The sequence below is a fragment of the Squalius cephalus genome (genome assembly GCF_949319135.1).
Source record: "Squalius cephalus genome assembly, chromosome: 1".
Classification (NCBI taxonomy): Eukaryota; Metazoa; Chordata; class Actinopteri; order Cypriniformes; family Leuciscidae; genus Squalius; species Squalius cephalus.
In genome coordinates, this window is record NC_137122.1 from 56,129,485 (window position 1) to 56,155,626 (window position 26,142).

At 37.6% G+C, this 26,142-nt stretch overlaps 1 protein-coding gene across 1 annotated transcript in view; it reads left to right on the plus strand.

The window, feature by feature from the left end:
* The first annotated feature begins 546 nt into the window (after positions 1–546).
* mgat5b (alpha-1,6-mannosylglycoprotein 6-beta-N-acetylglucosaminyltransferase B) overlaps positions 547–26,142 on the plus strand; it is a 122,759-nt gene continuing 97,163 nt past the window's right edge. The window contains exons 1-2 of the mRNA XM_079866191.1: positions 547–1,172; positions 5,230–5,342. Coding sequence (XP_079722317.1) covers positions 1,105–1,172; positions 5,230–5,342 — 181 coding nt within the window. The 5' untranslated portion in view covers positions 547–1,104. The remainder of the gene's footprint in view (positions 1,173–5,229; positions 5,343–26,142) is intronic.

Below are 26,142 nucleotides of genomic sequence, written 5' to 3' on the forward strand. Positions count from 1 at the left end.
AAATATGTTGATAGGCAGGTAGGACATCGTACGGATTGCAATGATTGGACGAACATTTTATGGTCCTACGCCTTCCACAGACGAGATACGTTCAGACCACTTAACTTGTGATTGTTATCAGGATGTGAAGAGACTTTAAACCAGCATGACAAAAAAAAGAAAAAAAAAAAAAAAAGAAAAATGTTTTCAGAAGGGAATTTTCGCAGCAATGCCATAGAAAAAAATTATTTTGGCTCCACAAAGAACCTTTCAGTGAACTTTTCTTAAAAGGACCATTTTTCCTTATAATATGAAGAACATTTAAAACATCTACAGACCCTCTATCTACAATAAACAACCTTTTGTGGAATAGAAAGGTTCCATGAATGTTAAATGTTCTTCATGGAACCACAGACAGATGCCAATAAAACATTATTTTTAAGAGTGTAGCAAGCACAGTGACAGCACTGACACAAAACTCTTCATAACAGAAAGAAAGACCCAATTCGTCATATCTCAGATCGGATAATCCGAGTAAACTGGTGGAAATCCATCGGATGGCGCTCTTGATGCCTTTAGCGTGTGCACTGGGAGCTGTCCACGGCTCTGAAACTACAGCTGAGCAGTTTAAGCCCGCAGACGCTTCATCCGAAGCAGCTGAACTATATTCCTCTTTATATTGAGCCACAGAGACAACGTTATTCCCAGAGAAGGTGAAAGTGATGGCACACATCACAGAAAACGCCAGTCGTGCCGCTGAATTGATCCAGTGTCGTCGCGCGCTGCGCAGGGAGTTCTGACGCGGTCATTCCCCTCACGAGCTTCTACTCATTGATACTTCACTACAATCTACAGAGATGGACCTTTGTCTGCTGGATTACTTCTGACTCTATTTGGAAACTATTATGAGTAGGAGTTCAACATCACCAAATTAATGACCTGCTGATTACTTTGCTCAGCAATCTTCGGATGTTTTTCTTCGAGCAACTTCATCAAAGAGCTTTCAGTTAAAGGAAGGCGTTTGCTTTAAGCTCGCATATTAAGAAACACAACCGGGGTGGGGAAAAGATTAAAGTAAATTATGTATTTTTTAGTTCGTATGTTGTTGCACAGCCCGCGTGAAAAATGATTGCTGTAAATAGCGAGTGTATAACTATGATGAGAAGATGCCTGCTGACGTTCAAACCGTTCAGGTAAGACTTGAAAATCTAGGACTCATTTTAAATGTTCAGATATTGCAGATATTTGACACAATTAATGTGAGACCTTATTAATGTGAGATCAGACAAACTAACAGCGTTAACAATATTACTGTGGTTTTAATTTATTTATGGTAGTGTAGGTACAAACCAGATCATAGATAGATAGATAGATAGATAGATAGATAGATAGATGCTTACCATGGTCATTTTTGTGAGAAATATTTCGCGGCAAACTTATCACCTTGTCAAGTCCGTATCCTCGAACAAAGCTGAAATGTTGTCAAACTTCGTCTCTTCACTGTTACCACATGAAAGTATATCTACAAAGAAAGACAACTGCTTACTGCAAATGACATGGTGTGAATTTATGGAGGTGGTGGAACTATTTTAGGCTCTTGAGAGGATTTCATTGATGTTGTCAGAAGAGCTTCAGGAAAGGATGTGAGGAAGGTGTAAGAAGTGAGACTCTGATGAGCTTTCCCGCTGTTTTCACACAGTGGCGGGAATCCAGCAGCGCGAGGATGTGGGTCATTTCTGTTCTGCAGGAGCTCTGCAACTTTTAAAATGAATATGATTATGCCCTCGGTAATATTACAGAAATATGCTTTGGTCAAACTCAGACAATTAAATTGTATTAATTAGCAAATTTAATTAGGCATGTATTGTGGAAATAAAAATAAATAAAAATAATGCCTAACAGCAGATGATTACATATTCATCATCAATAAGTAGCCAACATTGCCATCACATTTTCTCTGGCTTTTCTTGCCATAACAAACACAGTTACAGCAGCCAGTGACAACTAACATAAAAAAATAAAAAAAATAAATCAAGATTCAAACTGCAAAACTAAAGCAAACTGATCACCATAACGGTGACTTAAAAAGTATTATTCTTGTGTTTCTCTTCTCTTCAGTGATTATGCTTGTTATCATCAGATGTCTTCAATAATGCTCAACCATCACTCAATTAATCTAATTAACTCGAACAATGCTTCAGTGTTACTCTGCTGATGGTTCTCATATTGTGCAGTTATTTAATGAATGAATAAATGATTTTCATTACTGTTTGATCAACTTGATTTGGCCATATTAATAGTGTTTTGAATTCCACCTACTTTTTTTTTTTTTTTTAATCTGTAATGCAAACGTTAATTTACCTTAATTCACAGGATGAATAAGAATTATTATTATTGTTTTAAATAAGCACTAGCAGTGCTTGAACAGTTGGGTTAATTTGAGAAATGTTTGCTCTACCATAAGCTGTAGCCTGGTCTCATTAGAAAAATGTACCTGTGGCAAAATGATTGCAAAACTCAAAATACGTTGCTTCGTGCACGTTTCGCGACAGTTTAAAAGTGAAATGTCCAGTGAGTGGTGCTGAAAACGTGTTTATTTTTTTTCAGATTAACATGAATATGGCAACGTTTTATTACGTTGGGGTTTGTACGTATCACCGCAGTTCTGAATTGAAATGTCTGGTGAGTGGCGCTAAAAGCTTAATGCTCCATTTTACAATAACGTACACCTACGCTAAACCCTAAACTTACCCGATAGTGTTAACAAAAGCAAATGTGACATAAAAAGGCAATCGTAACCATGGCATTTTAGCTTGTTTTTGAACTCTTGTCTTTGAGCTCTTTTATCGTGACTCGTTTTTTTCGGGAGTCGTACCCGAGCTCTCCGCATGTACAATTCTGTAGCAGCTCAGCTACCGAGCAAGCTTAGTACATCACTGAAACCGAACATATGGAGCTGGTTAAGTGATGCAAACTCCAAAATATATTCATTTACAATGCACTGTGGTAAAATGTGTTTTGAGGTCATAACATAATTGTGCAAATAGCCGCGTATATCCATAATCTGCCCCTGTAATTATAAATGTGTGTGAAAACAGTTAAAAGTGCTTGCCGTTTTACTGCCTCTAGTGCAGTGGTTCCCAAACCTGTCCTGAAGGCACCCCAACACTGCACATTTTCTTTGTCTCCCTAATCAAACACACCTGATTCAACTCATCAGCTCATTAACCCTTGTGATAATGAGCTGATGAGTTGAATCAGGTGTGTTTGATTAGGGAGACAAAGAAAACGTGCAGTGTTGGGGTGCCTTCAGGACAGGTTTGGGAACCACTGCTCTAGTGTTCATTTCTGTTGTGCAAACTGCAGTGATATGTACCTGATGGTACATATTATGTGGCACTGCAAAAAGGGGTACGTATTTCCTATGAGACCAGGTTGATAAACTGCCATCCTACGAACCTGTTTCTGATATGACTTGGTTTCCAAAAAATGTTTAGGATTTAATGTAAACTGAGAAGTCAATGGAAATGCATCAATGAAGTTTAAAGAAACAGTTCACCCAAAAATGAAAATTCTGTCATTATTATGACATTATACCATAGGGGCTTTCGTACTGGAGGAACCTTTTCATAATTCCTAGAACTATTGGCAGAAGTACCCAGATTTTGGCGTGTTGGCACCGTAGAATGTAGGAACGATTTTAGTTCTAGGAACCTCTTTTTGGAGGGACTTATTTAGCTCCAACTTCAGAGTAGGGTCTAACCACTATAGGAACTACCTGTGATCTTGTACACTACCACCAGTGTATGCTGATTGGACAAATGCATGAAAAACATCAGCACCTGCCATTTAAAAAAAAAATAAAGCTGTGTAAAAACAAAGATTATAGCCTATATATTTACTCCACAAAATAACTCTATGAACATGGAAAACAGTGATTGATGGGCCTCTAAACCTTTACGTTAAAGGAGAACTCCGGTCAATTTTAACATTGAGCTCATTTTTTTGTACATTTGGAGTGCTGTCAGTACAGAGAACAACGACAAAAATCGGTGTTGCCTACACAGTGTTATCCTCTTTTTAAAATTTGCACCCTGTTGACTTCAATGGGGCAAGTTTTAAACCTGCTTTTAGCCTCTTAACATCCTTGATGTGTCATTACAAGTGCACAGGTCATGTGAGTGATTCCTTCGGTGTGAACGCGGGTCAATCTGACTGCAGTAGATGTGAAAGATATGAATAAAAATGATGTTTATTCAGCCAGCGCACATACCTGTATTTACATCCTGTTTTCGGTCGAAGTCCATAGTAATCAATTGTCGAGTTCACGCGCATGATCATAGGTACTAAACCAATGCGCGTGAACTCGACAATCGATTACTGTGGACTTTGACTGTGTGCTTAGGCTCTGGCTGATGTTCTCAGCGCCGTCCAAATAAAAGTCACATCAACAAGCGCGGCTTACGTCACTTCAGAGTTCCTACTGGCTTTGCAAATGCAACCAGGAAAATGTTCCTAAGGGAACCATTAGTTATCGGGGAACCACCCCTGTGGCTAGTTCCTGGAACTACCATGCTGTTCTTTTCCATAAAATGACAGTGACCATGTCTGAGAGGCTCTAAAAACGACAAAATATCCCCACCATTACATACCATACAGAACATATGACTCTTGTTATATTCCAAGTTTTGTCATGACAACTCTCAGGAGATTGGTATGGTAATAGAGATTGGCATGGTAATGGATATGGCAGTGTTAATGTATTTGGTCTTGGTGGAATAGATCTTCTACGCTGCTGCTGCATATGTAACACATGATTTAACCCCGTAGCAGATCTATACAGGTGGAGCTGGGGAAGGTGGAGGGTTTCTGAAAGTGCGTTGCATACTGTGCCATGTAGATAATAATGTGATTGTTACCAAATGAGTCAAAGACTTATTAGGCTACGCCATCTAGAATTTCATGCCAGAACTAGGTAATAATCATACAATAGCATTGCACGAGGAACAGTCGCATTGCCGTTCTATTCCAAATCTTCTGAAGTCATACGGTATGTCTGTGTGACAAACAGAGCATGAGCACCTTGAATTTATTGGGTGAACTATTCATTTAAAGGACAACATACGTCTTCTAACAATATACTTCTAGTTGATCCTCATCACTGTCTGGCTGGAAAGTCTTTTTCACATGTTTTTTTCTTGTTCCACCACAGCACATTTATATCTGTCTGTCTCGGTCTGTCTTTTTCAGGATATTTGTGGCGGGAATCGGTTTCTTCAGTCTGTGCTTCTTAATGACCTCTCTGGGGGGGCAGTTCTCGGCCAAGCGACTGGGCGATTCCCCATTCAGCATCCGAACCGAAGGTACATTAATAACTGGCAGCTCTGCACGTCCACCTGTGCTGACCATATGCATGTCTAATTCATCCTGTGGCATTTGGAAAGTGTCATTTTATGGGATCTTTAATGAGGTCAATGGAGGGTTTCGCGTTGGCCTTTAACAGGCTTGATTATCCAGGGGTCGGTGTGCTGTGAATAGCATCTCTGGCTGTCGAAGACCCCATTTGTCTTCAGTCATACTTTGTTATGAAGATAGATCACACCAGAGGCTAGAGGTCTCGCTCACTGCAAATGCCAAAAAGAACCTGTCCATGAGAAAGAATCGCCCACAAATTAACATTCAGTCATCATTTACTCACTCATCAAGGGTATTTGTAAAAGTTGATGAATGAAGGGTGTTCCAAAAATGATGCCGGCACAGATTCTATGTGACCTGGTTGAGATTGTCTTCTCCGCAATAGATGTATGCGATGCTGACTTAGAATTTAGCGAGGCAGTGTAATTATGCCGTCTACCTTTTGGGAAAGCTTAGATGTTGGAATCACACCTATACTGCTTTAAAATTCTGCCTACATGGGCTCACTACAGAGGTTTGGAAGAGAGCCAATATGTTTAATATTCAGTTCCTTTCTAGTTTCAACACCGCTGTGCCCAACAGGAAATGGCTTACCCAAATGCGGCAAATAGCCATCTTAAGAGCTCCACTCGGTAGCTGGAAAATTGGAAAACTGTTTCATGGTGTGCTCAGCAAACCCCAGTATAAAGCTGAAGATGATGGATTAGTGTTCTGTGATGTTGTGGGAGAGGTCGCATGGAGAAAAGAGGGGGAGAGAAAGAGAAAGAGAGCACAATCTGATTAATTAACCACTCCCAGGCTGAGGTCTTGAGAAAGCATCTGGCTCTCGCTCATTAAACACTGCCTGCTGATCAGCCAGAGATGGACGTCACTGTGTTTTGGGAGCCCAGCGCTGACATGTGAGATGTGAGGGTTACTTTAATGTTAATTCCAGTTACAAATGACTAATTATTTCAAACTAATTACATATGAATTACTTAAAATGTAGTCAGTATCCAAATATCACTACACATATTGCAATCTGGCTTTTAGGTTTTTTTTAGTTTTTTTTTTATTGCTGCAAGAAATGAAAATAAACACACAAGAATAGTTAATATCTGTTAGATCACGTATTTTCAAACTGGGGTCTGGGGATCGATAAATGTTTAGGATGGGGGTCCCTTATACGAGAAAGATCATATTTGGGGGGCTGTGGCATCTAAGATTGATTACCCCTGCTCTAGATGATTTAAGTCAAGTCACCTTTATTTATATATTGTGCTTTTTACAATACAGATCGTTTCAAAGCAGCTTTACAGTGATAACAGGAAAATAATGCAACAAAGTTTATTTCTAGAAGAAAGTAGCGTCATAGTACAGCTTAAGTAAGTTCAGTGATGGTTCATTTGTGTTGTAAAAAAGTTATTAATTTAGTTAAATTTTATATAAAGCCTATACTGTATATAGCTGCTCTGGAGAAAACCATGATGTCATCATCCAGCTCAGTTCAGTTCTCATACAATGCATGACTTATAGTTATATAGACTTATACTTAGTTATATATAGATGACTTATATTTCATCCAAAAATAAAAATGTGTATGTTTTCATAAACATGGCGTTATTTATGTTTTTTTTTTTTCTGTGTAACTTAAAATGGTCTTTTGTTTGTTTGTTTTTTGGAATAACGCTGAGTCGTTATTTTCACGTTTAGTTTCTATATTACATAATTTTGTGGCATTTTTTTTTATTGTATCACAGTATTAAAGTAAAACAATGCTGATATATACCAATTTTGTATGTAATAGCACCATTACGTATAAATACTTAATTTACATACTCATTTTATTTATTTATTAAAGTAAAAAAAAAAAAAAAAAAAAAATGGTAGCACTTTATTTTATAGCCCTGTCTCCCATACCATGTCCTTTATTATAGCAATTACAATAACTGGGTAATAACTAGGCACTAACCCTGAACATACATCTAAACCATGTAGTTACCTTATATTACCCAGTATTTTCTTATGTGAGTACACTGTAAGTGCACATACTGTAAAATAAAGTGTAGCCATTTTTTTTTTTTTTTTGGATTACTGATTGCTGATCTACAGTAATGTTCAGCTCTAGTGGTATACATGTTATCTCAATGCTCTCTTTTGGCCCCTAAAAGAAAACCTGCTGATTCTCTAATCCTCTTCCACATAAGAGATCCACCAGCTTTTACACCCTCACTCTGGCCATGTTCTATCTTGAATAATACCATCCAGCATATGTTCTGGGATTATGCCTCTAATGGATACTAATGGCTATTCTAAGAAAGGTTTGTTATTATACATTTTTAATGAAAGCTTGTGTGTGGGTTGATACAAGGAGCACTTTGTCAGTTTTAAATAGCAGGATTGTGGTAGTTAAGCAAGAAATACAGGATGCCTAGCATCACAGCCATACATCCCTTCACTGGACAGGCTCTAACTAATTGCTATTCCAACTGGATAGATAACCTATCTGATTTAATCTATAATCTAGTCAAAATATTGCTGAAATGTGTATTTTTAGATGCATCATTATTAGGGATTAAAATCTTCTCTTTTTCATGCAATGGATGTGGATGGTGATTCATACATCCAATATCAAAATTAGACAGAACCAACGTTCAGCTCATGACAGCACGGGCTGGTCTTTGGTTGACCAATCAGCCGGAAGGTGTGTTAATGTCTTTTCACAGCTGTTTATATATTTTCTACTCATTAACCTAAAAATAATAATTCTTATTTTCTTTTTAAATTGAAAAGCAAATTATCAGAAGGTACACGGACATTAGCAACACACTAATGTATTTTAAGTACTATTTATTACAACAGTACTCTGTTCAAGGGGTCATGACATTGATTTTTTAAATTATGTTTATATGTTTCTTGAGTTTCACTTATAACATTAACAAGGTTTATATATATGTAGAAAAACTATCACGTTTAACTCTTATTTAACCACAGAATTCTGACCCTTTTTTAAGGGACAGCTCCTTTGAAGTGGCAATTTTTTTTTCTTCTTTCTCAGATATTACTTTTCATGCAATGTGTTATATGGATGTTACAAGTTTCAAAGATCAAAGTGCACGATAAATGGATTTATTGTCTAGCAAAAGAATGAACAGATTCTGAACTGCCTGGAACTGTCTGTTATTCCAGTCTTACTTCCTACTCGAACCTAAAGTATGGTTTGTAACAAATTTGCATAATGCCAGTCTATGGTCTTGTTGGCAGAGGCTATTTACACTAACTCAGATCAGAGTAGACCAATCACAACAGACTGGGCCATCTGACCAATCAGAGCAGAGTAGACCAATCACAACAGACTGGGTCACCTGACCAATCAGAGCAGAGTAGACCAATCACAACAGACTGGGCCATCTGACCAATCAGATCAGACTAGACCAATCACAACAGACTGGGCCATCTGACCAATCAGAGCAGAGTAGACAAATCACAACAGACTGGGCCATCTGACCAATCAGAGCAGAGTAGACCAATCACAACAGACTGGACTATCTGACCAATCAGAGCAGAGTAGACCAATACATACAACCGGCACATCCGGGAACTTAACTGTAAATTTCGTAACCGCCCCTTTTTAGGGGAAAACAAACCAGACTTCCCATAGACTTCAATACAAAATAGCGGCACAAAACAACGTCCGTACACAGCCGGCAGAGGTGTATAACTTCAGAAATCACTTAGATGAAATATGTCGAGTAATTATATGTCCACCCTGCCTTCCATAGAGCGTGAATGATACATTTATAAACTTAATTTGGGCAACTTAAAAACATGTCCCTAACAGCGTCAAGTTGGTCTAACAACCCCACCCATTGGCCAGAAGTGTCTTACCTGGACATTTACTCGTACTTCATCGAGTCACCAGGTAGCCAGTGAATAATTTTACATAGGTTTTAAGAAGTAAACATCTTTAAATGTATAATATTATGTCTTTATATTTAGAGTGGCTACTGAGTGCACTTTTCTGTCCAGCCATACAACTAGCATGATTTAGCTTTCGATAGCATCATCCGTAATTCATGATATTTCCATAACAGCAAGATATTGATGATGATGGCAGTTAGAGATGGGCATCAATACATGGAAATGTATTTAAAATAAAATAAAAATACAAAATACTATGTGGAAAATTTTAATTAAATACAAATACATAATAGGAGTAGCCTACTGTGTGAAAAAAAAAAAATGTTTAAATACAAATTACATGTTTGTAAGGGTTAGTACACGTCCTCAATCCAATACTGTGTATGGCGCTCGCCGGTTTGTTTTCCCCTAAAAGTGGGCGTAAACCTTTTCAGAGACGTTCTATGACGCTACGCCGGTTGTATGTATCACAACAGACTGGGTCACCTGACCAATCAGAGCCAGTCAGTGCTCACCGGTGGGTGCTCACACTACATGAGAGCCATGAGACCAATGTATGTTTGAGAGCGCATGTCCAGTTTCGTGCGAGAGTGAAGGAAATTTGAGCGCTCTCATGTTTAATAACATTTGTTGTTAAAAGAACGCCATAGAAACTGCTTATATCACCTATGCAAGGATCCAACGCTGTTGATGATTATGAAGTAAATGATTTATAATTATGGCTGGCAATAAATTACAATTTTTAATTACCTTACTTTAATTGATTAATTGCACACTTATCGTGAAATTAAGCATACACCATTCTTGTTTAACACATATATTTTATCATCATTTGAAATATCCAGCAAATTAAACCAGATGATTTTCACAAAACTATATTTTCTGCAAGGTATCTTTCCAAAAAAGGAAACTTAACCAAATGACAAGGAGTTCATATAATTCATAAATGAATGCACACTAAAGCATGCATAGAAAAAAAAAAAAAAAAAAAAAAAAAATAGACAAGTAGCGGTATACCGAACAGGACCACATGGAGATGCCAAAAAATAAAATAAAAAATAAAACCCTAAACCCACCACCTTGACCTGACTGCATTATAGGCCTATTACAGTACACAGATCCATTCAGAATTATGGAATGTGGAAACAACATGAATACACTGTAATGTGTTTGTTTGCGCATCAATATAACAATGTAAATTACATTGACACAATTTCACATGCAGTAAACGGTCACTGTTATGATTGGCTGATTACATTGCATAGAAAAAAGTATCAATGCCCCCTTGCTGTTGCACATGAGTAAGCGAATGCAAATGTAAACGATCAAGGAGAATTGAATTTATTGCATGTCTACTTCCTTACATTCATATTTAAATTGCAATTCTGCATCTTGTTTTCTAGCTCAATTCTATTCTGAATGATGCACAACCCTGTTAGTCGAGTCTCCCGTGTGCTTTGCATGGTGTTTGGTTGCTAGTGACATATAAATCTGTGGATTGCAGGGCTTTTGACACAATATCCTCTAGGAAGGTCTTTAGATTTCAGTTGGAGTCGTCCCCGTGCTTCATCACACTCCGGCAGATATCTGCACCGCTCCGAGATGAAAATCAGCGCTCTTTCCTTTAGACAGGGTTCAAAAACTGTGGCCTTCGACAGTTGTGGCACACAGGCACAGCAGGAGATGAAAACACTGATTCTATTATAAGCCTGTATCTTCTTGTATAGAGGTCTTTTCTCACTTGTATACACCGTGGGACACAAATGTCTGAGACCACACTGAAAAGTCTGGCCTCAGATCTCAGATTTGTATTTACAGTTTTGAAAAAGAATGTCAAATGAATTAGAAACAAATCTCTGCACTATTTCTAAGTCACAAATCAAATGACTGCTGCAAAACCTATTGCATATTATTATTATTACTAATATTTTTTTAAGGAATTGAATGAATTGAAAGGATACAGCAGTGATATAATCATCCCCAGTCCCCTCGCCACAAGATGTGCCCTAGTTTCTCCAGCATCCATGTTTTCCTCCTTGCACTGTTGTGTATTTATAATGCTAAATGAGGGTCTAATGGGAACGGGAGCCGAGTTCTTTCACACACTCTGAAGGAGTCTGCTTTTGGATTCTTGGAGTGAAATTAATGCTGTAAACATTTGCTTCAGCACATTTTCAAAGACTTCTCTATAATAATAATAAAAAAAAATGTAAAAAAAAAAATGAACAAATGTTTTTGCAGATTAGATCAAACATTTTAAAGTAGACCTTAAAGTCAACATGAAATACAACTCATTTTAAATCTGTGCTCTGTGATCTCTTTTCAGAGTAAAATAGGATATTCAGTGAGGATGAAAAAAAACAACAACTTGATTTTCTCCTTTGGGAGTTGATTGGAGGAGAGGGGTAGAGAAAGTAAAACCGAGCTCAAGCTTACAGAGCCCCGCATATGACATGTGGGCAGGGGATAAGTATATTGTGGCCACGCGTTACCCATTTGGGTAACACTTTATTTTGATGGTGCTGTTGAACATGCTGTTGACTATAAGTAATGTTACACCTATGCATCTACTAACTCTTATTAGAGTATTAGTAGACTGTCTGCTTAATATCTGATAACTCTTTATTGTGATGATCCTCCAACAGACATTCTACTAACTATAAGTAACTTTGCAACTACATGTCAACTTATTCTTAACCCTAACCCATTCCAGTCTACTAATACTCTACTAACGAGAGTTAGTAGGCATGTAGGTGCAACGTTACGTATAGTCAACAGAATGTGTAAAAGGGATCATCAAAATAAAGTGAAACCCAAACAGGTAGCTTACCAGGTATTGTCTTTCTTGTTTGTTTAGTTTCTTCATAATAACTTGAACAATATAATGTAAACAGGATCAGTTTAGATTTCATGTCGATTTTAAAATGTGTGTGTGTGTGTGTGTGCTTGTGTGTTCATACTGCTTTTCATATGAATGCCATCAAGCCCCCTCATGCTAAATATCTTGGGCCGATGTGGGCACACATAGCATTTGGAGCTAGTGTTTTTGGTGACCTTCTGCTCTTCAGAAGCCCTCGGGTCATCTTACAGCGAGTGAGTCATGAGTAAACCAATGCAGTTTCACGGCAGCATCTCTCGTCTTCTATCACACACTCCCACGGTTGCTGTCAGACGGAGTCGAGCTAAAGAGCTCAAGAATTTCACACCGACTCACTAGACAGAATCCGGGTTTGTTTTCTTCACATTTTAACACCAACATACCTGGGGGAAAAATAGCTGGATTTATTAAGTGCAGTCAATACTTGAATTTTTAGAAGAAATAACAAATGTTACCCCTAGTTTGCATGCATATATATATATATATATATATATATATATATATATATATATATATATATATATATATATATATATATATATATATATATATATATATATATATATATATATATATATATATATATATATAATAATATTATTATATGGTATTATATAATTATACATATCATTTAGTATTATAACATATAGTATAAAATGAATTTAAACACAAATAAAGAGCCGTTTACTCTACACTGTTTGCAACTAAAAACTAAAATGTATGCGTTTTGGTCGTTCATTTACACGACAATGCTGTTTTGGGGGCCTGAAAACGCAAGCTTTTGAAATTGATACCATTATCATCTCTGTGTAAACTACAAAAATTGAATTTGTGAAAACAGTGATGCCATGCGCATGCGTATGATGTGACCAGTCTATAGCAGGGATGGGCAACTTCGGTCCTGGAGGGCCACTGTCCTACAGAGTTTAGCTTCAACCCTAATCAAACACACCTGAACAAGCTAATCAAGGTCCTCAGGATTACTAGAAAATTACAGGCAGGTGATTTTTTCAGGGTTGGAGCTAAACTCTGTAGGACAGTGGCCCTCCAGGACTGAAGTTGCCCATCCCTGGTCTATAGGCATATAGCGTTTCTTTAGAAAGTTACATCGCCACCTACTGGCCTGGCGTGAAAAATACAGCGAATTTAGTCGTTTTCGCAGATCAGTTTAAACGGGGATCGTTTCGACAACGTTGTCGTCTGTATGCGAAAGACACAAAGGAAGAAAAAAATCAGTTCTTAGTACATAATTTTTGTGTAAATGTACCCTGAATTATCTTATTTCATTTTATCTAATAAGAAAATACCTTCATTTGGACAGTGTGACAAATATCTGTGTCCAGTAATGATTATATTTTGATATTTCACTTTCAGCCATGTTTCCTGCTTGCCTCTCACGTGATCTGTCGATTCAAGGCACCTTTGGTCCCTTTAGTTCATGTGTCATGTCCTGATAAGTTTCGATGTCTCATGTGTCATGTTCTCATTGGTTTATTGTCTTATCTTGTACTCAGTTCTGTCTTTTCATTGGTTCTTGTTCGATTAGTTCCACTTGTCATTGGTTGTTTTTGTCTCGTGTTTTCCTAGTCCATTGTGTCTTGTATAGATTTGATGTTGTAACCTGCACTGTAAAAACTAAAGGTGCCTCAAATATCCTGTCGGATACTCAATGAACTTAAAAATTTAATTTAAGTCCCTTAAAGCTCTTTCTCCTATAGTAGGGTTACTGCTGGAGCATTGACCATCTTTGCGGTTCTTGCTGGAACTTATTGGATCCTTTAAGCACTTTGTATTCAGTTCAGAGGTTCTGGAGTCACCTTTTCATTACTACGAGAACTCGAAGTGCTTTGGGGGAAATTAGAGGAACTCGAATTCTATAAAAGGGTTATTGTAAGATCTTTTAACACTTAACTTTTCTGTGAGGCCACGATAAGATTTTTATTATCCTATTATTATTACATTTACATTGAATCATTTAGCAGACAAAGCGACTTACAAATGAGGAGAGCAAACAGAAGCAGTTAAACTAACAATAGGACAACAGTATGTAAGTGCTGTGACCCTTCCCAGTTTAGTCTGACGCAGTATACGTTTATTTATTTAAATTATTTTTTAAAACAGATATAAATTAGAAGAGAAGAGAAAAGAAAAGAAAGCGTTAGTATTAATGAATCCAGTGTTTATATTTAAGTTTGATTCAGTATACATATAGGCTTACATTTATTTAGTATATTATTTTGATTAATGTAAACCTTAAACGACGATGACAACAACAACAATAATAATAAAAATAATATGAAAAGTTTTATTCTGTCACGAAACTGCTGCTATTCCTCTGCTGTGATCGCTCGCAACAAAGCTCAGCTGATCGTCATCAGGAAAGTAACGGCTCCCCTCATCGAAGCTTCCGCCGTTTGTTCGGCTCTCCGTTACAAGGTTTGTAAACTTGCCAAACAAATATATATACTGTCCACTCACTATATATTCAAACACATACATATATAAACTAAATGTATTATACATTACTACGTCTTTACTACAGTGTTTACCACTTGTTTATTGCACAGTATGTGGTATGAAGGTTTTAGCCGTGATGCTAACTAATATAATCAACTTTATGCCACAAATGGAAATCATTGACTTATTGTCTTAGATTTTTTTAGTCATTCAATTCAATGTATTGTGTACAACTGTGTCTTCAAATTGCTGATATAACAAATTTAGCTGATTCCTGCTGTCGTCATTGGCGTTTGTTATGAACAAGTGGTTAATACACTTTTAAAGCCATTTACTGGTCAATAAATATTATGTTGTGAATGGATATAATCAGCTTTGTTCTTCTGTTTCGCCAGAACAACCAGTAGCCTACATTTCTAAAATAATCTGAACATTTCAGAGGCAACATTGAATTACAGTAAGTTACCTGCACCACACGCAAGTACTTTATTACTATGAACTTTTCTGTGTGAAATTGTATTGTTTGACTGTGGACTTGTGTTTTTTAATCAGTTATTCTCTGAAAATCTTCCCTCATGCTCTCAAATCTCATTCATGTTATTTTTACATGTAAAATATCATAGGTTTGGCGAATTGGCGCCAATAATGCTAAGCATTTTTTCTTATACCTTAATCATTTGCATTTGAATATAAGCCATTTGAACTCTGAATTATAACTTCAAGTTTAGTCTTTTTAGACACAAAAAAGCTATTATATGGCTTCAGAAGATTTGCAACAAAACCCATAACACATGAGTTGTGAACTCTTTGATTATTTCTAGGATCTTTTCTGGGACATTTTTGGAGCATATTTCAGAATATTTATCCATTTTTACATAAATTGTTGCATTGAATTGAACTAGACAAGTGTTCATAAGAATGGTTTCATGAATGATTTACACAATTCTTTTCTGCTTGTGTTTCATGCAGTGAAAGCGAACGGTGACTGGGGTTGCATTATGCCTGAGATCTGCTTTTGGGTTCCACAGACAGAAAGTCAAACAGGTTTGAAATGTCACAAGGCTGAGGAGATTATTTTAATTTCACAACTATCACTTTAATAACATTACAGTACATTTTTACTGATTTTTTAAAATCTTTTCACTTTTCTAGCTCGTTAAGTACCTCATGTCCCCTGTGAAGATTTTATTATTGATTGCATTTTATGTTGCAGCGAGTAAAGGTGCAGTCACATTTGTGAATTTCGTTGAATTACACAGGCAAAAGGGTCTATTGACCATTGTCAGCAGTGTAGCGACGTAATGTATGAAGCACAGCTCACACAGGAGTCACTTTCACACAGCTTTCTGTTGGTCAAATCCAGGGAATTCCAGTGACCACCTTGGTCCCATAGTGACATTTTTGACCACACACGAAATTGTAGATCGTGTGGATTCTTATGGAAATGACTAGAACAATTCACAGAACAACAGCTAATTTTACTGCATCTTAACTCTGTAATAATGGAAAACGTTTCTGCTTGTTGTGACGTATAAGGAATACTGTTTCCGGGTCGAAGCCTCTACTTCTACTTCCTCTATCTTGTTTCTAGTGAGAATACTCAACATCCATGTATGAGCACTGTTGATTCAAGTCACACATTTAAGCTTTTCAAAAGCCATAGTGTGCATTACAGTCTCCAGTCTAACGGCATCCCAGGCTTCAATATTTTACGATCCAAAATAGCTGAATAACTAACCATCTGAGATTTCGTTACAGAGATAAAAGTTAGGATCATAATTTTCAGGAATATTACAGCACAATGAGTGCATATTAGCAGTTTGTTGTTTGTTTTTGGCATCTGAGAGAGATTTTGGACTTGGAAACAGTGGCGTCAGACTTAAAACTTAACAAGTTAAGTGAAGATGCACATTTTTAATTAGGGTAGTCAAAATGTTAATGTCAATTTATTTTTACATTGATTTATTTCATGGAACATGTGTTTCCATGCATTTTGTTGAGATGTCTTTTCTTGTATAGCCTATATGGTTGATTATTCATGTTGCTAATGTGTTATAGAATTTTTTTGTGTATTCTATTCATTGATATTAATCGATTACTATCTTTTTTTCCCCCAAATGCATGGAAGTGCATGTATTAAAATGGATCTAAAATATGTAATAAACTATTCTTATTTTGTATTTGGTTCAGTTTGTTTAATAGAAGTTAACGGTTACCATAGTAACAACATGAAAAAAACAAAACAAATAATAATAATAATTGGTTCCTGGAGGCACCCAAAATGGTTCCACACAGTGTCTAATATAAGAGTTCCTCAGGAAACTTGTGTGGTTCCTCAGAGAACCTCCCCTTTTTAAAGGGTGCCGAGAGGATCTACAGACGGTTCCGCCGGTGTGGCAAAGTGAAGAACCCCAAAAGGTTCCTCCAGACACCTTTTATTTTTACAGTGGGCTGTGGGTGAGTCTCTTGTTTCTCGGTCAAGTCAGGTTTTGTTTATCTTGTATTTTGGTTATGGATATAAATAAAGCTTCCCTTGGGTTCTTATTTCGGCTTGCCTTAGTGGACTTGACAGCCTATAAATGAACTTTATGCATCAATTTAATTAGCTGTGATCATTAGTCTAATTTCCTTTGAATAGATCACAGCGTTTTTATACTTTTACTGTGTTGCCAAATGGTTTACCACTGAGAAAACAGTTAAAGTCTTAAAATAGGAAGTCAGCTAAATCCACTACACAAAATATTGACAGAGTTATGGGCTGTGTTTCCCAAAATCATAGATCGTAAAGACCTTTGGTGGCTTCTACGATCTACGTGATACTTTTGGGAAATGCAGCCCAGGCCAATTTGTCCAAGTTTACAAGTTACTTGACTTTGAATTGTTAAAAGATGTTCAAGAATTTTGAATAAAATGTGAAAACAAGTGAGCAGATTCCTCCTGTGGGACCATTCATGACTAATAAATGGAAGTGTTTTATGATAATTTGATATTCTGTTGCATGAACTCAACTTTAGGTCAGACTGTGCTGGCAATTCTCAGTTATCTTGATGTATTTTTAGATGATTTCTTTAGACAAGCTGATTTCTTAGGTCCAACTTCATTAAAATACGGAAAATCCATTAGGCCTCACAAGAATGTGGTTTGACCAAGATAAGACATAAAACGAGTCAGCCCTGACAGGAAGCAAACATATTAATGATGATTTGACAGGCTTTTGACAGGCAATTAATTTATACACCCTTACCCAGTGACTGCCAATGACATTCTGACTCAGTTCACAGTGGGTGTGATGACTTTGCTGAGTGTACTAAACTTTTTCACTTGTATGGTGGTCGTCTTAAAAGGTTGGTTCGGAGTAATTTCAACCTAGGGTCCTTTGCACCATGACCTCGAGCCAAACAGAAGCTTTTTTTTCTCTTGGTTGAATTTGTTGGGTAGTACCAACTAGTTGGTAGTTTTTCCGCAGTGTTGACAACTTAGTGTTAACTACCAACAAAATATTAGTGTCGTTACACTACATCCTTATGTACATCCTTAAGTACAGTCATACTTTTGCATTTTTTTTGGTAACTAACATGATGCATGATTTTAGCCTTGATTTTCACTCGCCAACAGATTTTGATAAATCGCAGACAAATGCCCAAAATCGGAGACGAATCGGTGCTCGACCATGCGAGTGACAATCACGCGAATGTGAATTATCAATCCTGTTATCAATGATCTAATCCTGCTGTGTGAATGTGAATAGTGAATAGTGCACAAGTCACAAGTGTGCTACTGTAGGGCACTAGCTTTTGAAACAGAGCTTTTGTTTTCCTACGGCTGAACGCGATATTGGGATGGTGGCACGTTGAGAGCCACTCACACTCTTCTGGATGGCAGTGGTCATTGTTTAAAGCGTAATAGCAGTGGAGTGTGTGATGAAGAGCTGTAGCTTGAGTCATTCCCTCTCTCTCCGTTTCAGTGGAAATATATTCCTGCACCCGGCTTTAATATTCCTAATCGTTCTACTGCTCTTTTTGCCTTTTCTGTCACATGCTTTTTAATCCCTCCCGCAAGACTATTTACTTCAGTTTCAAATCCCTGAGCGAACGTTTGCTAATTGAAGCAAACACACACACACACACACTCTAACACACTTCCGTGCATGAATTAAACACACTTTAATCCCTGAGACACAGATGAGCCACAGTAAGACAGGGCAGAGCGTGTCTTCTCCACTAGATTATGAAGTGTAGAGCAGAGCATTTGTAAAAACAAACAAACAAACAAAAAACAACAGGATATGGTTATTTATTTATATAGTTCTCATTTCAGAATGCTGAAAGCAAGGGATTACGTTTTAAAGATAAAATTGAGAATTCATTACTTTTTTATTCTGTCTTGAGTGTACCTCCTTATTTCATTGTTATCTCTCAAGTGACTTCATCAAACGGTACTATGCAAAGCTAGTTTCAATTTCATTGAGATGGCAGTTCATTTGGTTGGGAAAGACTTAAGTAGTTTTTTGTTTTGACGTGTGGAATATACAGTACCCACACCTTCACTCATAAAGTGGGCATTCACTGCGACTAATCATCACTAATGATTTTGGAGAGGTATGGTGCAGAATTTAGATTATTGCTTGTGTATTTTTGGAGAAAGAAAAACTATGTGATCCAATTATTTCAAGCTACCTGTTTGCATTTATTAAATTAAAATGTTATAATAAACACATCAATAACACACACACTAAGTGTTAAGTCTAAGTCAAACAGGTTAAGAATGACATGATGGTGAGTAAATAATGACATAATTTCAATTCTTGGGTAAACTAACCCTTTAGAGGAGGATCAGTTTTGTGGTAATCCAAATAACAAATGCTGTTGATTGATCTTATGTTGTACTGAACAAGCTGTTTAATAACCACAACACCCCCAAAGATACCTAGAGCAATCGAGCAACCACCCTGGAACATGCAAGCCCTAGCAACCACTCTGAACACCCTAGCAGCCTCTTTTCAACACATTAGCAACCACTCAGGACACCTTAGCAACCACTCAGCAAACCCTGGCACCATTCTATAACACTATTTTCAAAAGGCTCGACAAAAGTTTCATTGCTAGATCAGAGCTGCTACAGAACTCTAGATCCACATCACGGCATCACACTCAACTTAAATTACCTCAACTAATTATCTCTAGTTAAAGTCAACTTAAAATGAGTAAAAGGTTGTGCTTTGAACATACATAAAAAAAAAAATCTTGTCAAGGTAACTAAAAAATGTTTAGCAATTATCAATGCAAGCTTGATTTTCAAAGCTAACTACATGATATGAACATTATTTGCCGCTTAAATCTAGAGGCAAACATTTTACCCATTTTACCCCATGTAGAGCATAACGTGACTTTATTCTTCTGCCAATTAGCGACAATACATCTGTATATTCTGCAGGAGCAAGCCCATCACACTGCACTCGCACTGCTGGAAACAGTTCCTCCAGCTGTTCAGTACAGAAGACTCTCAGCTCTTAGAAGACAGATGCACTGTATTGATCCCTGAGGGGAAATTCAGGAGTAATGAGCAGTCTTAGCAGAGGATGGTTTCTATCCGTTGACCTTTAGGCATCCACTGCCTCACTCTGGCTAAACTCAGCCCAGATGGGACTGAAACCCACAATCCCTAGTTTCGACGGCCTATGTCTAATGCAGTAAGCCAACAGGGCTTACATCATGCTACAACACCAAGCTTCAGTCAATCACAGCGGTACACTTCTCCATATTCAGGAGCTTCAGGAGCTTGCAGCCAGCAGTGAATGTTTACCCACAGCCTGTGCTGACTCAGAGTGTTTACCTATCAGTCTACTGCTTGACTCTTATCTTAGAGTCTCAAAAAGATGCAATAGTCTCTGACTTTGCTGAAGGTTAATTTAAGTGTTATATCACAACTGTGAAAGTTGTTTTAAGTGTTGCCAGTGGCTTGCCGTACGAAGTACTGCATGTGCAATTTATGGTACTTTATTGTTCATAAACAAAAGAATATCTGTAACTTGGCAAAAGTCAATGTATACACACATTAGGGCTTTTCACACTTGAGACAGTTAACCCTGGGTCATTTCGCACTTCTCATAACTTACCCGGGGTTATTATTTATTCTTGTACATTAATAAGCTGCTGTTTCACATTGTATGTTCCTAAACCCTCTGTAAACATAATCTTATTTGCACATTTGCGGTTTCAGTTTCATTTTTTGTACGCACAGCGCAAGCAACCTTTTTACCTAAATGCTCTAGCATTGTGTGTCCTTGTATTATTTATGGTTAGGTATGGTAAGGTATGGTAAGATATGGTTTTCCATCACCACTTGACCACCAACCCACAACTCCCAAAGCATGGTGTTTCCGTGACTGTCCAAAGTACAAGAATATGAGGCACGCGATTGGGTTCACTTACTGAATTTATGCTGTGAAAACCTCATATAGATTTACATATCATTACAGTATCATCATCACAACCATGAGCACATCTCATGCACAATCCAGCACAAATTTCACACTGATCCAGGCTGGTTTATGCTGGTCTAGGTGGACCTGCATTGTTACGTTGTTCACAACCAAAACAGAGCTGGCGAATGCTGGATTTGTCAGCAAGGACATGACTGCCAACTCTTGCAAATCAACCCCTATTCATTATCCTGCATCTTGGCCTGGTCTGATTTGAACTAAGGCCCCATTCCAAATGTCATCCTCAACCCCTGTGGTACTCTTTAGAGTCCACAATTTGGTGACAAACTGTTGCATAGGCTGCTGGGCATCAGACACTGGCATCACTAGACTTGTTTTACTGGGGCATGAGCCCCAGTGAAATAACTCTGTGCCCCAGTAAATTATTACTGTTAAATCTTTGTCTGATGGTGGAGATTACCATATAACGACCTGAGATTAATTTCCTCTGACAGTATTTCAGCAATCATTACATGTGTGCGTCAGACTTAGCAATGCCAGATTGCGAATGAGTCCCTCTTTTGATCTAATCAGTCAAACAAGCTAATCAGTTTGCAAAAAAAGATTTACATCTGGACAGTTCACTCATGCACTGGTTTCTCACGGCGTAACGGGATCATTTGTAAGTCAGAAAACTAAAAGGAGGTGCTGGAGAGAGTGGATATTTACTGTTGTAGGAATCTGATTTTTTCAGTTTGTCGGCAATGAAGCCGTTTATTGCACGTGTAGTTTGTGAACAACTCTGTTGCTACTGATTGTAAAGATAATTTATATCCATACTGTATATCTAACACTTTTTTGATCAGGGGCCTGAGCCTCAGTACTACTGAAAGGTTAGAACCGCTTCTCGACCCAACATGGCACAGTCCCATTAAAGGGTCTACAATACTGTACGTGAGATTGGTCAATCAGGTATTTAGATACAGGCACATGGATTTGTTCAGTACTAATGTTCATTCAGATAAAGACATGGTCATTCATAAAGCCATCCTCTAATGGACTGAAACTGACTCCCAAAAAAACTGAATCCCTAAGCAAGAATCTTGAGACTCTTTTCATCTTTAATCTACAAAGCAAAAAGCAGTAAATGAATCATCGAGAATGCTAGATACAGTATTACTGTATCACCCGAACCCCTTCACCCACACATAACACACATACAGTATAATGGCCTTAAGGATCTCTAACACAGACACCTGCATGCATGCACACGCAAGCAGATCCGGCTCCAGTCAGCAGTATACAGCCGCATGTGGGAGTCGTGAATCACTTTATCAGCCCTCACTGCTTAACAAATGGTGGCTTTTCAGCAAGCTAATAAATACATCAGGAAGCTGAGGCAGCATACGTTAGTAGGATTAGCAGGCACACACTGCTCGCATCCCTCACTGATCCAGAGCTTTGAAAATGGTGTCTGCATTAAAGTCAAACTTAGAACAGCACAAAGATCAAATGTATCGCTTAAGGTTCAAGAAGGTTTTGGGAATCGAGGATAATGATTTTACGTCTCAGCTGGGATTTGACTGTGGTACCGTGAACATAGTTTTGAAACATGTACTAATTCCTATAGATACCTTTTGCTAATCTGGAGACTCCAAGGTCTTGTCCAATAAAACTAGACCTGGAACAAGACCAGAAGGAATGTCAAGGCATGCTTGTCTAGGCTGGTTATAGTGCTGGGTTAATTCTGGCCTAGCTTGTGGACCAACATCGGCATGGTCTTCAAGTTGTCTTCGAGACAAGACCAAAACCATAGAGGGTCAAATCAAGACACAGACCTAAAGAGGTCTGAGCAAGCGTGCCGCACAAGCCCTGAAAAGTGAAGCCAAAACGTCTCGATCGCCCCCCGGTGACTGGTCCTAGTATAGGTCATAAGCCCCGCCTCCCCGTGTTATTCAACGGGACGTGAGACCAACTAAACAATTAAATTACACTTCAAATATCTTTTTTCCAAAGGTGGTTTCTTTCATTTGCTGTCGTTTTTATCACGCTGATGTAAGTTCAAGTGTCTGTTTCAAAAATAAGTTGGTTTTTAGTTAGTTACGTGATGCGGTGGTGTAACGTCATGATGGACAGCTGTGATTGACAGGTTCTCTGAGCTAAGTAGTCACTGAAGCACCAACGGACATTTTTTTCGGGATCTTTGGAGGACTGAGGAGATTGTATTTATTTTAACAAGCCTCTTGTCGTACTGCAATCAATTTTCAAAAAAGTGTGCAGAATCCACTCTCCCTGAGCGCATTCTGCAAGAGTGAGGGCGGAGCGTTGATTTCGCGGCTTTACTTCCTGCTCACTACTGTGCAGGTCTGGTCCCGAGATCGCTACTGCGCAGACTCACTTTCCAATATGTCAGCGCCATATCGGGACACTGGCGGCTTCAGTTCTCACCAATGGAAGAGAGCGAATGGGCGTCGTCCATCTTTTTTTACAGTCTATGGGTCTGAGCAATTTAGGCTGTATGATTGTGCTTTCCTTTGGGATAAACAATCACACAAATCTCCACAGCACACCCACAGTTGTCCAGAGACACTGTAGCACTGAGCGGATCATATTTGTGAGCCTGCACAAACCACAAAATGTAGCCTTGGTGTCATAGTAGTTGAGTCCAGTCTAGACTGAGTCCAAATGGGAGACTCAAGACCAAGTCTGGTCTCAAGTATTACAACACTGGATGGTTGACCAAGTCATTCTTGTTGGATAAGATGACTTGTAAAAAAAAAAAAACATATCAACAACCAAACTTAGCATGCTTGCTTCTAGCTATGCTGTTATTTTCAGCAGGGATTCTCAAAGACATTTGTATTCCATACTTCATAGTTCATACACTATGGAGTCCACCTCCACTTTTCAAAAGCAGAACTTAATCTCATCAGATTAAAACCCCAATAAAACCATGTATCTTGTAATTAAGCAAATGTTGGTGACTTTCTCATGGACAGTAATGACTGAACTGTGCTGCTGGTTTTGCTATCCGCACTGTTCTGCCTACATAATAGGGTTGATTAAGGAGTTAGTAAAAACATTTTTGAGTCATAATGCCTTCTGGTACCTTACTGCTAGGCTCCTTGAATTAAGTCATTTGAATGAAATGAAGGAATTTCTTAAAGGAATATTCCAGGTTATGTTTCACTAAGCAGCTGTCAGTAACCTCTGACAGAAATTTCAACTTACCCTTCAGTGAAAAAATGAATGGGAAATGTATGAACTATCACACTTCAAAAGTGTAAAATTGCATGTTAGCATATAAATCGGTGGTTGTTTACCAAGCATTTTTTTGTTTTGTTTTGCTTTTATCTAGTGCAAGGGAAATAAAAGCAACTATTCAACAATCACTCACTTCATCCTAATTTGCATACAATCTGTCTGCATGATTAAAATTTGCATCCCAAATAACAGTAGACCTATGCTGAAAATAGTATTTCAAAGATGCCCAGATGGTGCACTATTTCAATGGATTTTTGAAGTGTGCATCTGAGCAGGCTTTTTCGGTTAAGGCTGAATAATAAGCCTAATGTGGTTTTCTAGTGTTAACCTGCCTCAATGCTGGTTGATATCTACTGTTCAAGCTGGTCTGGTGATGGTTTTGGACAAATGCACATTAGCTAAAACAGATTAAACCATAGGTAGTCTTTTTCCAGTTTTTTTAGTTGGGATTGCCTACAACCTTATAAAGAGGAGTTTGTGAAGCTGTATGAGTAAGTGGAGTAATGTGAGATGGAAGTAACAGTGACATAATTACACTACTTATGCTTGCATTCAGATACAAACAGTAAGTGAAAAGGGAGTCTGAGTAATGAAAACATAATTTGTATGATGTCATAATACTCATTACTTAAGCAACATTGGTGGTTGAGAAAGTACATGTTGAGTAAGTAACAAACAAGATTCCAGTTCAGTGCTTTGAGAGAAAAAAGGAGCATCAAAATTCTGCTTTTAAACCTTCGCAGAACATCAAACAACTGCTTGAATTCCCACTACTTACAGTGTCACTGAATTTCACATTTGTTTTTAGAATCTGAAGGATGTTGAACCAAAACCAGTATTCCTTTACTTTACTTTACTTTACTTTACTTTACTTTTTTTTGTCAAGTTAAAATACAGAACAGTGTTTGAGATTGTCTATACTGTAGATCATTCTCAACATAATCATTACTCATCTAGTTTTTACACAGTCTTCCAATTGATTTGGATGAATGAGAGCGCTCGCTGCACAGATCTCAGAGATCAAAAGCACTCAGTGTTCATCCAGTTAGCGTACTGATGTTAACATCTTGACCAGAATGTTTTTAAACTATACAGTAGTTTCCCAGGTACTAGATATTACTCTACAAATCACTCATTTGGCTCACATATTTGTAGTTTGATATAAAGTCATATTTGCTTTCGACCCAGATCTTTTTTTGGCATCAACTAAGGGTGGGTCACAATATTAAAATCCTACAAAAGATTTAAAGAGTGTTGCATTTTAAAGATTCCATGTCAACCTGAAGTCAGCATGAAATTAAAATGCACCTAATCTATTCCTAAATCTATTTCCTAAATGCAAGCTATTGACCTTATTGTGAACAATTCATCCATGCATGTTCTATTTTTAAATTTCCTCCTAAAATCTGGATCATTTAGATCTGCCTTCATCCAATCAACAACCAGATGGATAGAACCAATTCCCTGCCATATATTTTTGTATATATGAATATATACATATTTTCTTCTTCAATAAATCAATAAATCATTTGGTTACACTATATTTCAATGGTCCACTTTAGACATTCTATAACTACAAGTAACTTTGCGACTACATGTCAACTAACTCTCATTAGATTGTTCGTAGACTGTTAGGTTAGGGTTATGTTAGAGTTCAGGTTAGTAGAATAAATTGACATGTAGTTGCAAAGTTACTTTATCAAAATAATGTGGTACAAGATTTTAAGACAGTCTACTAATACTCTAGTGACTGCTAGTTGACATGTAGTTGCAAAGTTACTTATAGTTAGTAGAATGTCTAAAGTGGAATATTAAAATAAAGTGATAC